This window comes from Rhinoraja longicauda, chromosome 2, assembly GCF_053455715.1.
Source record: "Rhinoraja longicauda isolate Sanriku21f chromosome 2, sRhiLon1.1, whole genome shotgun sequence".
NCBI lineage: Eukaryota > Metazoa > Chordata > Chondrichthyes > Rajiformes > Arhynchobatidae > Rhinoraja > Rhinoraja longicauda.
The window spans coordinates 93,206,041-93,218,797 of NC_135954.1; the positions used below are offsets into that span (position 1 = coordinate 93,206,041).

At 46.9% G+C, this 12,757-nt stretch overlaps 1 protein-coding gene across 2 annotated transcripts in view; it reads right to left on the reverse strand.

Moving 5' to 3' along the window:
- Window positions 1–12,757, reverse strand: part of acvr2ba (activin A receptor type 2Ba) — an 88,641-nt gene that overhangs the window by 16,747 nt on the left and 59,137 nt on the right. For both annotated transcript variants that reach the window (XM_078429282.1, XM_078429291.1), the window contains exons 3-7: window positions 12,331–12,437; window positions 11,427–11,578; window positions 8,868–9,011; window positions 1,865–2,008; window positions 632–780 (exon numbers count right to left, since the gene is read on the reverse strand). In XM_078429282.1, the coding sequence (XP_078285408.1) occupies window positions 632–780; window positions 1,865–2,008; window positions 8,868–9,011; window positions 11,427–11,578; window positions 12,331–12,437 (696 nt within the window). The remainder of the gene's footprint in view (window positions 1–631; window positions 781–1,864; window positions 2,009–8,867; window positions 9,012–11,426; window positions 11,579–12,330; window positions 12,438–12,757) is intronic.

Genomic DNA, 12,757 nt, shown 5'->3' on the forward strand with positions numbered 1-12,757 from the left:
ATTGGGATTCCGAACGGTCCTTCATGAGCTAGGGTACGGTCCGATTCACCTCTACCCCATTGTGGACATTGGACTTTGTCTCTGGAACTGATGCGCTACAATGCTGAGAACTATATTCTGCACTCTGTATCTTCCCCTTTGCTCCACCTATTGTACTCAAGTTTGGCTTGTTTGTACATGTATGGAATATGTGATCTGAATGGATAGCATGCAAAGCACCTCAGCACACTTTAGACTTCAGAGATACAGCACAGAGACAGGCCCTTCAGCCCAGTGAGTCTGTGCTGTCCTGCATTCACCCTATACACGAACACTATCCTACACAAGACAAATTACAATTTTAATCAACGTACAAACCTGTCTTTGGAGTGTGGGTGGAAACCGGTGCACCCGGAGAAAACCCACGTGGTCACAGGGAGAATGTACATAAAAACCCACGCGGTCACAGGGAGAATGTACAGGCAGCCCCCGTAGTCAGGATCATGTTCTCTGGCCCTGTGAGGCTGCAACTCTACCGCTGCACCAGTGTGCTGACCCCCAAACACCTGACGATAATAGACCCAAACGTACAACCTGCACCCACAGCGACCCCCGCGATGCCCCTCGCGGCCCCCGCCGTCTCCCCAGGTACCTGTGGGCGATCGCTGGCTTTGGGCCCTCTCCTTTCCACCGAGGGATGTCTTCGTGAAGGAACGATAGTCCACACGCCATGGTCTCGGCGATGTGACCCAAATCGTTCCAGCTGAGCACGCTCCCCTTCAGGTAGTCCGAGAGCGAACCCTGGCACCGGGAGGAGGAAAGGCAGAGTCAGCTCGCCAGACAAGCAGCGTTTAGTTTACAGACACAGCACGGAAACGGGCCCCTCAGCCCACCGACGCAGGCCGACCCCTACACACTAGTTCTTTGCTATTCCCACTTTTTCATCCACACTAGGGGCAATTGCCTAATAATCTCCTACTTTCCAAGGAGAAAAACTTTGGCTTCACCATTTAACGCATTTCTGGAAGAAGTTAAACTAAATTTTGTTTAACTGATGAATGAATTGAAAGATGCAACATGGAAACAGGCCCAGCTGCCCATGGGGTTGAATCCGGTTCACTGGCACTGCAAGACAGTCACTCTACTGCTGCGCCACTGTGCTGCCCTGTACAAATGTTATTGAGCCACAGACTCGCAATGCAGAGAGGTGGGAGGGAGCCGGGGGCTGTGCCCTTCCACACCGCAATGCTCATAAATCATAGGAGCAGAATTAGGCCATCCGGTCCATCGAGTTGGCTCTGCCATTCAATCACAGATGGTCTATCGTTCCTTCTCCACCTATTCATTAAGAATTTGTCAATCTCCACTTTAAAGATACTCAATGGGTTGGCTTCCACAGCCCTTTGCGGCAATGAATTCCACAGATTCACCACCATCTGGTTAAGTGTTTAGACTTTACAGATACAGCACGGAAACAGGCCCTTCGACCCACCGAGTCCACGCCAACCAGCGATCACCCCGTACACTAGCACTATCCTACACAGTAGGGACAATTTACAGAAGCCAATTTGCCTACAAACCTGCACGTCTTTGGAGTGCGAGGAGAAACCGGAGCACCCGGAGGAAACACACGTGGTCACAGGGAGAACGTGCAAACTCCATGCAGAGAGCACTCCTAGTCCGGATCGTACCCGAGACTCTGGCGCTGTGAGGCAACAACTCTACCGCTGCGCCACCGTGCGACCCTGAGCTAGGCAGACGACATTGTAAAAACACAAGGAGCAGCGGCGATCCAGGAGAGCCGAGCTGGTCAGGATTACTCAGACGGCACGGTGTCACACACTGGGAGTTGTGTAACACTGACAGCACGCTTGCCGAGCCCTACCCGTTCGTGGAAGGAAGAGATGAGCCACAGCTCAGACTCGAGGTTGGAGCCGCGCTTCTCACACCCGATGTAGCGCAAGACATTCTCGTGCTTCATGCCCGGCGTGGTGTAGATGTCCCGCTCGTTCTGCCACGAAAGCTTGTCCTGCAATCACAAAGGAAAGCGCAAAATGTTAAGTGATCTCGAAACATCCCTTAATAGCATAAACTGCTGGAAACAACAAGTCAGGCAGCATGTGTGGAGAAAGAAACAGATAAAAACATGTTGGTACATGCTATCTGACTTGCTGCACTTCTGTGCTGATTGATTGAAAGATACAGCATGGAAACAGGCCCTTCAGCCCACTGAGTCAACGCCGACCAGCGATCACCAATACACTTTTGCATCCATTCCCAACTCACTAGGGGCGACTTTGCAAAGTCCAACTAACCTACAAACATCGCACATCTTTGGGGGTGTGGGTGGAGACCGAAGCACCGGGGGAAAACCCACAGGATCATAGGGAGAATGTGCAAATTCCACACAGACAGTATCTGTGGTCAGGATCGAACCCGGATCTCCGGCGCTGTGAGGCAGCGGCTCTACCAGCTGCACCAGTGTACTATCAACAAGAGTGTTTTTAAATTTTCCTCCTTTACTTACTAAATTACACAGAAATATCCAATTTTGGAAAACACTTCCTATATCATTAGTTGGTCGTAGTAATGCTATAAAGATGATCTTTCTTCCACAGCTACTATACTTATTTCAAGCAATTCCGATCTATCTTCCAAAAAGGTTTTTTTTTAAAAATCGATTCAATTATTACTAATTTTATTTGGGACTACAAGACTCATAGAATAAATAAAAGACATCTATGTAAGTCTAAAACTAATGGAGGAATTGCCTTACCTAACTTCTTATTTTATTATTGGGCGGTTAATATTAAAAATATAACCTGCTGGTTGGATGACACTGATCAACAACCGGATTGGTTAAAGATGGAGAAAGAGGATTGTTTACCATTTGATATTGGTGCGATCCTCTTAGCCCCAATAAATTTAAATAAAAAAACATATGGAGGTAATCCGATTATACACAGTGTTATCCGTACCTGGAAACAATTAAAACTTGCTTTAAAACCGAGTAAATTATCTGCTTTCCTCCCTATTGCGAATAACCCTTCTTTTAAACCGTCTGTCTTAGATAGAGGATTTGCTCAATGGAAAAGTTATGGAATTAAAAGGGTGGGAGATCTTTATCATAAGGGAACTTTTCTTTCTTTTCAGGAGTTACAGCAGAAGTACGGATTACATGTTAATAATTATTTCAGATATTTACAACTTAGAGATTATGTAAAATTACACATGCAAGAATATAAATTTAGAGGTCCAGAAACTTGATGTATGCCTGAATCGACATTATAATTCAAATAAATTAATATCCTTTATTTATAATACTCTCCTAGATACTGACATTCCGTCATCTGAATCATATAGACGAGCATGGGAGGACGAATTGAACCAACTCATAATGCAAGATATATGGGATGAAAGTTTACAACATATACACCAATGTTCATTAAATACTAGACATTCCTTAATACAATTTAAAATAATACATAGATTACATTATTCGAAGACGAAATTAAATAGGATTTTTCCTAGTATCTCTCCTATTTGTGATAAATGTCAATTTCAAGAAGCTAATTTAACTCATATTTTCGTAACTTGCATAAAAATGCAAAATTTCTGGTTGGATATTTTAAAAATAGTTTCTAAAGTTATCGATAAGCAATTGGATATGGATCCAAAATTAATTATATTAGGATTATCAGAACATACTACAAACTTTACAACAAGTCAGGTACATTTTCTTGATTACAGTTTAATAACTGCGAAAAAAATAATACTTAAATTTTGGGAAAAAACAATAACCCCCACAATTAAAATGTGGACTACGGAAATGACAGAGACCCTGCATTTGGAAAAAATAAGATTTGCCTTAATTGACAAACCTGATTTATTTTTTAAAATATGGTCTCCATTTATTGAATTTTTAGAAAAGTAAATGGGTTTGACACAGGACTAAAATAAAAAATTTAAATTAAAAGTTGAAACTTGAGTTTAGGGTTGGATGTACAACTGTGGTTATTGTCTCCCGGATCTACCCCCTTTAATTTTTATAGTTATACCTTTTTTTAATTTTTTTATTATTCTCTCTTCCCAATAGTTTATAGTTTGTTTTTTTCTTTCTTCTTTATTTTTTATTTTCTCTCTTTAAAAATTTAAAAATTGAAGCTATGTAAGAACTTTGTAACAAATTTGTCTTTTATTTCTATCTGTACATATGCTTTTCAAAAATAAAAAAAAACAAAAAAAAACAAGAGTGTTTTATTGTCACATGCACCAAAATGGAACATTAAAATTCTTACTTCTAGGAGCAGCACGACAGCTTTGCCAACACAGTACTCCGTGGATAACATGTTCATAAATTATAGGAGCAGGATTAGGCCATTCGACCCAGCAGGTCCACTCCGCCATTCAATCATAGCTGATCTATCTATCCCTCTCGACCCCATTCTCCTGCCTTCTCCTCATAACCCCCTCCACCTTAAAAGTAACTATTGACGGCCTCCACAGCCGTCTGTGGCAACGAATTCCACTTTCGGTAGCCCCACTTTTTAAAACGGGGAATTATAGACCAGTTAGTCTAACATCGGTAGTGGGGAAAATGCTAGAGTCAGTTATTAAAAATGGGATAGCAGCACATTTGGAATGTGGTGAAATAATCGGACAAAGTCAGCAGGGATTTATGAAAGGCAAATCATGTCTGACGAATCTTATAGAATTTTTCGAGGATGTAACTAGTAGAGTGGATAAGGGAGAACCAGTCGATGTGTTATATCTGGACTTTCAGAAGGCCTTCGACAAGGTCCCACATAGGAGATTGGGGTACAAACTTAAAGCACACGGTATTGGGGGTTCAGTGTTGAGGTGGATAGAGAATTGGTTGGTGGACAGGAAGCAAAGAGTAGGAATAAACGGGTCCTTTTCGGAATGGCAGGTAGTGACTAGTGGGGTACCGCAAGGCTCAGTGCTGGGACCCCAGTTATTTACAATATATATTAATGATTTGGACGAGGGAATTGAATGCAACATCTCTAAGTTTGCGGATGACACGAAGCTGGGTGGCAGTGTTAGCTGCGAGGAGGATGCTAGGAGGCTGCAGAGTGACTTGGATAGATTAGGAGAGTGGGCAAATGCATGGCAGATGCAATATAATGTGGATAAATGTGAGGTTATCAACGTTGGCGGCAAGAACAGGAAAGCAGAATATTACCTGAATGGTGGCCAATTAGGAAAAGGGGAGATGCAACGTGACCTGGGTGTCATGGTGCACCTGTCATTGAAAGCAAGCATGCAGGTGCAGCAGGCAGTGAAGAAAGCGAATGGTATGTTAGCATTCATAGCGAGGGGATTAGAGTATAGGAGCAGGGAGGTTCTGCTGCAGTTGTACAGGGCCTTGGTGAGACCGCACCTGGAGTATTGTGTACAGTTTTGGTCTCCTAATCTGAGGAAAGACGTTCTTGCCTTAGAGGGAGTACAGAGAAGGTTCACCAGATTGATCCCTGGGATGGCGAGACTTTCATATGAAGAAAGAATGGATAGACTTGGCTTGTACTCGCTGGAATTTAGAAGACTGAGGGGGGGATCTTATAGAAACATATAAAATTCTTAAGGGGTTGGAGAGGCTAGATGCGGGAAGATTGTTCCCGATGTTGGGGAAGTCCAGAACCAGGGGTCACAGCTTAAGGATAAGAGGGAAGTCTTTTAGGACCGAGATGAGAAAACATTTCTTCACACAGAGAGTGGTGAGTATGTGGAATTCTCTGCCACAGAAGGTAGTTGAGGCCAGTTCATTGGCTATATTTAAGAGGGAGTTAGATGTGGCCCTTGTGGCTAAAGGGATCAGGGAGTATGGAGAGAAGGCAGGTACAGGTTACTGAGCTGGATGATCAGCCATGATCATATTGAATGGCAGTGCAGGCTCGAAGGGCCGAATGGCCTACTCCTGCACCTTGTTTCTATGTTTCTATTCACCACCCCCTGACTAAAGAAATTCCTCCTCATGTAATAAGCAAAAATGTTTTTATATTACACAAATAAACCCAATTTACACAACAACAAAAACCAAAACCCAAAGTCTCTCGGACAATCAAGGCAGCTTGTAGTTTAGAGATGAAGAGTGTGAAACAGCAACAAAATCCAACAAATAACCCACATTTTTGCAGGGAAACAAATGGTCTTCACAACCAACTGGTGAGAGAATTCAAGACAGAGTGAACTGCACGTTCTCCAGAGGTACTGCCTGGACCATGGAGTTACTCCAGCATTTTGTGCCCCCCTTTAGAGACTTATAGCCTATCTGCTTCCTTGCTTTTCCATCCCACAAGCAAATATATGCTCAATCTGAATGGAAGTTGGTTGGAGTACAGTGTACAGTTCTGGACACCATATTAATTGAATTGATAGAAAAATACAGCATGGAAACAGGCCCTTCAGCCCACCGAGTCCACGCCGACCATCGGTCACCCTGTTCCCATTAATTCTGTTATCCCACTTTCGCATCCACTCCCTACACACACTCAAGGGCAATTTTACAGAGTGCAGAATATAGTTCTCAGCATTGTAGCACTCCAGTTCCATAGACAAAGTCAATGTCCACAACAGCATTGCAGAGCACCAGTTCCATAGACAAAGTCCAATGTCCGCAATGGGGTAGAGATGGGGTAAAAGAAGCATTTCCACAATATTGAGACACAAGGAACTGCACATCTGGTTTACAAAAAATGACACAAAATGCTGGAGTAACTCAGTAGGGTCAGGCAGCATCTCTGGCAGTCTTTGGCTCAATAACATTTAGCCAGAGGGTGGCGAGGGTGAGGGTATTTAGCAGCGAACTAGTGTGAATGTGCGATCGATGGTTGGCGTGGACTCAGTGGGCTAAAGGGTCTGTTCCCATGCTGTATATTTCTCTCTCTAAAGGTGGGATAACATAGAACTAGTGTGAATGTACAGTGCCCTCCATAATGTTTGGGACAAAGACCCATCATTTATTTATTTCCCAATTTGAGATTTGTAATAGAAAATCACATGTGGTTAAAGTGCACATTGTCAGATTGAAATAAAGGCCATTTTTATACATTTTGGTTTCACCATGTAGAAATTACAGCAGTGTTTATACATGGTCCCACCATTTCAGGGCACCATAATGTTTGGGACACAGCAATGTCATGTAAATATAAGTAGTCATGTTTAGTATTTTGTTGCATATCCTTTGCATGCAATGACTGCTTGAAGTCTGCAATTCATGGACATCACCAGTTGCTGGGTGTCTTCTCTGGTGATGCTCTGCCAGGCCTGTATTGCAGCCATCTTTAGTTATGCTTGTTTTGGGAGCTCGTCCCCTTCAGATTTATCTTCAGCATATAAAAGGCATGCTCAATTGGGTTCAGATCGGGTGATTGACTTGGCCACTCAAGAATTGGCCATTTTTTAGCTTTGAAAAACTCCTTTGTTGCTTTAACAGTATGTTTGGGATCATTGTCTTGCTGCAGAATGAACCGCCGGCCAATGAGTTTTGAGGCATTTGTTTGAACTTGAGCAGATAGGATGTGTCTATACACTTCAGAATTCATTATGCTATTAACATCAGCAGTTGTATCATCAATGAAGATAAGTGAGCCAGTACCTTCAGCAGCCATACATGCCCAGGCCATAACACCCCACCACCGTGTTTCACAGATGAGGTGGTATGCTTTGGATGTTGGGCAGTTCCTTCTTTACTCCATTCTTTGCTCTTGCCATCACTCAGATACAAGTTTATCTTCGTCTCATCTGTTCAAAAGACCTTTTTCCAGAACTGTGGTTGCTCTTAAGTACTTCTTGGCAAACTGTAACCTGGCCATCCTACTTTTGCAGCTAACCAGTGGTTTGCATCTTGCAGTGTAGCCTCTGTATTTCTGTTCATGAAGTCTTCTGCGGACAGTGTTCATTGACAAATCCCCTCCTGACTCCTGACGTGTGTTTCTGATCTGTCGGACAGGTGTTTGGGGATTTTTCTTTATTATAGAGAGAATTCATCTGTCATCAGCTGTGGAGGTCTTCCTTGGCCTGCCAGTCCGTTTGCGATTAGTAAGCTCACCAGTGCTCTCTTTCTTCTTAATGATGTTCCAAACAGTTGATTTTGGTAAGCCTCAGGTTTGGCTGATGTTTTATTAATGTTTCTCAGTCTGATTATGGCTTCTTTGACTTTCATTGGCACAACTTTGGTCCTCGTGTTGACAACAGCAATAAAAGTTTCCAAAGGTGATGGAAAGACTGGAGGAAAGACCAGGTGCTGAGAGCTCTCTTGTACCTGCATTAAGGAGGCAACTAAACACACCTGAGCAATTACAAACGCCTGTGAAGCCATGTGTCCCAAACATTATGGTGCCCTGAAATATGGGGGGGGGGGACTATATATAATATAATGTCTACATGGTGAAACCAAAATGTATAAAAACGGCCTTTAATAAAATCTGACAAAGTGCACTTTAACCACATGTGATTTTATTTTCTATTACAAATCTCAAATGGTGGAGTACATTGGCAAATAAATAAATGATGGGTCTTTGTCCCAAACATTATGGAGGGCACTGTATAATCAATGGTTGGTGTTGACTCGGTGTGCCGAAGGGCATGTTTACATTATCTCTCTCTCTCTCTAAAAGTGGGATAACATTGAACTAGTGTGATCGATTGTCAGCATAGGCTCAGCGGGCCGAAGGGCCCGTTTCCACAGCGTATCTCTAAACTAAACATAGAACTAGTGTGAATGGGTGATCTTTGGTCAGCATGGACTCGGTGGGCTGAAGGGCCCGTCTCCATGGTGTATCTCTCTAAGTCGCCGCCACCTAGTCACGGGAAAGGCTTCCCACAAATGGTCAAGGATTTGTCAATCTGATCACCGCTGCTCTCACCTGGATGGGGAAGACCTTCACAGCCACGTAATCGTTCATCAGCTGCGCCTTCCAAACACAGCCAAAGCGGCCCCTGGCTTTGATTTCCAGCAGCTGCAGGGGCTTCAGACCCACCAGGGGCGATGGCGACGGCAGGCTTGGGTCCTGGGCGGAAAAGCAGACAAGTACGCGACCGTTACACACCCCAAATCGCAGTCAGATCAGGCCATGTTATTCGATTTTAGTTGAGAGATACAGGCCCTTTGGCCCACAGAGCTGCAAGGCAGTAACTCTACACTGCTCCACTGTGCTGCCCAACTCCTGAGCCTGGGGCTCAGCATAGAAACAGGCCCTTCGGCCCACAGAGCTGCTAGGCAGTAACTCTACACTGCTCCACTGTGCTGCCCAACTCCTGAGCCGAGGACTCAGCATGGAAACGAGGCCCTTCGGCCCACAGAGCTGCTAGGCAGTAACTCTACACTGCTCCACTGTGCCACCCAACTCCTGAGCCTGGGGCTCAGCATGGAAACAGGCCCTTCGGCCCACTGAGTCCACTCCGACCAGCAATTACCCCCATACACCAGCACTGTCCTACACACTGCAGACAATTTACAATTTCACCAAGCCAATTAACCCACAAACCTGCACGCCTTTAGAGTGTGGGAGGAAACCGGGGAAAACCCATGTAGTCACAGGGAGAAGGTACAATCTCTGTACAGACAGCACCCACAGTCAGGATCGTACCTGGGTATCTGGTGCTGTAAGACAGCAGCTCTACCGCTGCCCCACCGTGCTACGTCGCTTCCCTCAATTTCCTCTATTGACGGAAGAGAAGGAAAGGAACCATGGGGTGCAGTGGCACAGCGGTAAAGTTGCCGCCCCACAGCACTGGAGACCCAGGTTCAAACCTGACCTCAGCTGCTGTCGGCGTGGAGTTTGCACATTCTCCCTGTGACCATGTGGGTTTCCTCCGGGTGCTCTGGTTTCCTCCCACAGCCCAAAGACGTGTGGGAATGTCGATTAATTAGCCCTCTGTGAATTGCCACTGGTGTGTAGGGAGTCGATGGGAAAGTGGAATAACATGGAACTAGCGTGAATGGGTAATCGATGGCATGGAGCCGGTGGGCTGAAGGGCCTGTTTCAATCCATCCCTCCCTCTGTAAACACAATCAAGTCAATCTCAAATGCAATAGGTAGAGCAAAGGGGGAGATACAGAGTGCAGAATATAGTTCTCAGCATTGTAGCGCATCAGTTTCACAGACAAAGTCCCAAATGTCCAGGATAATTGGTTTCGGTAAATTGGAGTGGATGAGAAAGTGGGATAACCTGGAACTAGTGCGATGGTCAGCGTGGACTTGGGATTAATGTAAATGGAAGCTTGATGGTCAGCATGGACTATATGGGCCAAAGAACCTTACTCTGTGCGACACGTATCTGTGGGTCCATAACATTTGAACAGGTACAGTGGCGCAGCGGTAGAGTTGCTGCCTCACAGCGCCAGAGATCCGGATTCGATCCTAACTACGGGTGCTGTCTGTACAGAGTTTGTACGTTTTCCCTGTGACCGACCGCATGGGTTTCCTCCGGGTGCTCCAGTTTCCTTCCACACTCCAAAGACGAGCAGGTTTTAAGATTAATTGGCTTCTGCAAATTGTCCCCCGTGTGCAGGATAGTGCTAGTGTACGGGATGATCGCTGCTCGGCGCGGGCTCTGTAGGCTGAAGGGCCTGTTTCCACGCTGTGTCACTTAAGTCTGAAGTCTAACCTTTAACCAGAAGTGAAAGTCATTGCATTGCCACAGACGGCGGTGGAGGCCAAGTCATTAAGGGTTTTTAAAGTGGAGATTGACAGATTCTTGATTAGTAAGGGCGTCAAAGGTTATGGGGGGATGGCAGGAGAACTGGGTTGCGAGGAAAGATAGGTCAGCCGTGATTGAATGGCGGAGCAGACTCAATGGGCCAAATGGCCTAAAAGATGCTGCTCCTCTGTACATTGTGGTGTATAGGGCACAGCGATGCTTCCCAGGGGTCTTCATTAACTCTAACCCTCACCTGCACCTCCTCTCCTCCCCCCTCCTCTCCTCTTCTCTCCCCCCCTCTCCTCTCCACCCCCCCTCTCTCTCCTCCCCCCTCTCTCCCCCCTCTCCTCTCCCCCTCTCTCCTCTCCCCCCCTCTCTCTCTTCTCCCCCCCTCTCTCTCCTCTCCCCCCTCTCTCTCCTCTCCCCCTCTCTCTCCTCTCTCTCCTCTCCCCCCTCTCTCCTCTCCTCCCCCCTCTCTCTCCTCTCCCCCCCCTCTCTCTCCTCTCCCCCCTCTCTCTCCTCTCCCCCCTCTCCCTCCTCTCCCCCCTCTCCCTCCTCTCCCCCCTCTCCTCCCCCCCTCTCTCCTCTCCTCCCCCCCTCTCTCCTCCCCCCCTCTCTCCTCTCCCCCCTTGCTCCTCTCTCCCCCCCCTCCCCCCCTCTCTCCCCTCCCCCCCCCTCCCCCCACCGAGTTACCAGAAACGCTCGGCGTGTTACGAGAGGCTGCTTCCCGTGACACTGGGGGCAGGTGGTCAGGGAGCTGTGCCTCAGCGTGTGGTACAAACCTCATTCAGGTCCACGTGACCGTACGGCGGCTTGCGGTGCCGGTACATCCAGAACGCCAGCAGGATGATGACGGAGAGCCCGGTGATGGGGAGCAGCGCGTACACCAGGACATTCAGCAGCGAGGGCGTGGGCGGAGGAGGCTCAAACACAACTGGGGGCAGAACAGCAAGAGGGGCGTCAGCTCCGGGGTACAGGCCCGTCCCTTATTCCATTCCCCCCCCCCCCAACCTTGGGGAACATTTCATCCCCCAATCACTCCCTTGACCTCTATACACCTCATAGAGAGCTCACTACAATATAATTCCATCCACTATTCCTTTCCCCCTTCACCTTGGAGTACACTTCGAGGTCAACAATTGGCTACAGTTCCGTCCAGTATCTCTTCCCCCCCCCCCCCCCACATCTCAGAGATACGCCTCTTGAGGAGGTCACTAGGATGTAATTCCATCCTCATTCCCTTCCTCCCCCACCTCAGTGTCCATCTCATGGAGAGGTTACTATTTGGATATAATCCCGTGCCCCATTCCCTTCCCCCTGCACCCCAGGGTACACTTCATGGAGAGATTACTACTTGGATATAATCCCATTGCCCATTCCTTTCCCCTTCATCTCAGGAGTACACCTCACTGGGATGTAATTCCATCTCCATTCCCTTCCTTCCTCACTTTGGGATGCACCTCACAGGGAGGTCAGCACATGCTTATGGTTCCGTCCCCCATTCTCTTCCCCCTTTACCTCGGGCCAAACCTCACTGGGAGTTCAGCACTCGGCTAGGGTGCCATCCCCCAATCCCTTCCCCCCCTCACGAACGCACGCACACAAGACACCATACTCCCACACAAACGACAGCCGCTCTGACGACAACGCAGCTGCAACACACCACACCGCTGGCGGCACACCCACCTTCTGGCACCGTCTCCGGGAAGTGGAAAAACTTGTCATTGCAGTAGTTGCCTTCACAGCAGCAGAAGAAGACGTGTGGGTTCTCCTCCGTGGCAACGCACTCCACTCTGCCAGAGAGAGGGAGAGAGCAAACAGGCCATCGATCACACGCTCTGCTCCAGACCCACGCTCATAAGTGGAGCTCACCACCAGCCGGTGAGGCGGACCACAGCCCTCACGGTTCATTACACAATTAATTCCCATTATACATGTTGCAGTTCTTTGGCCAGGGAATTCTGATGAATGGTTTAATTACTTAATGAAACGTGGCCCAACAATCAACCGAAGATGAATACAGCACGAGTTAACTGTTGGAGACTTGAGCATAGAACAGTACAGGAATGTTTGTGCAGTACTGTTCTACGTTCAAGATGAGAATGCCATCTCC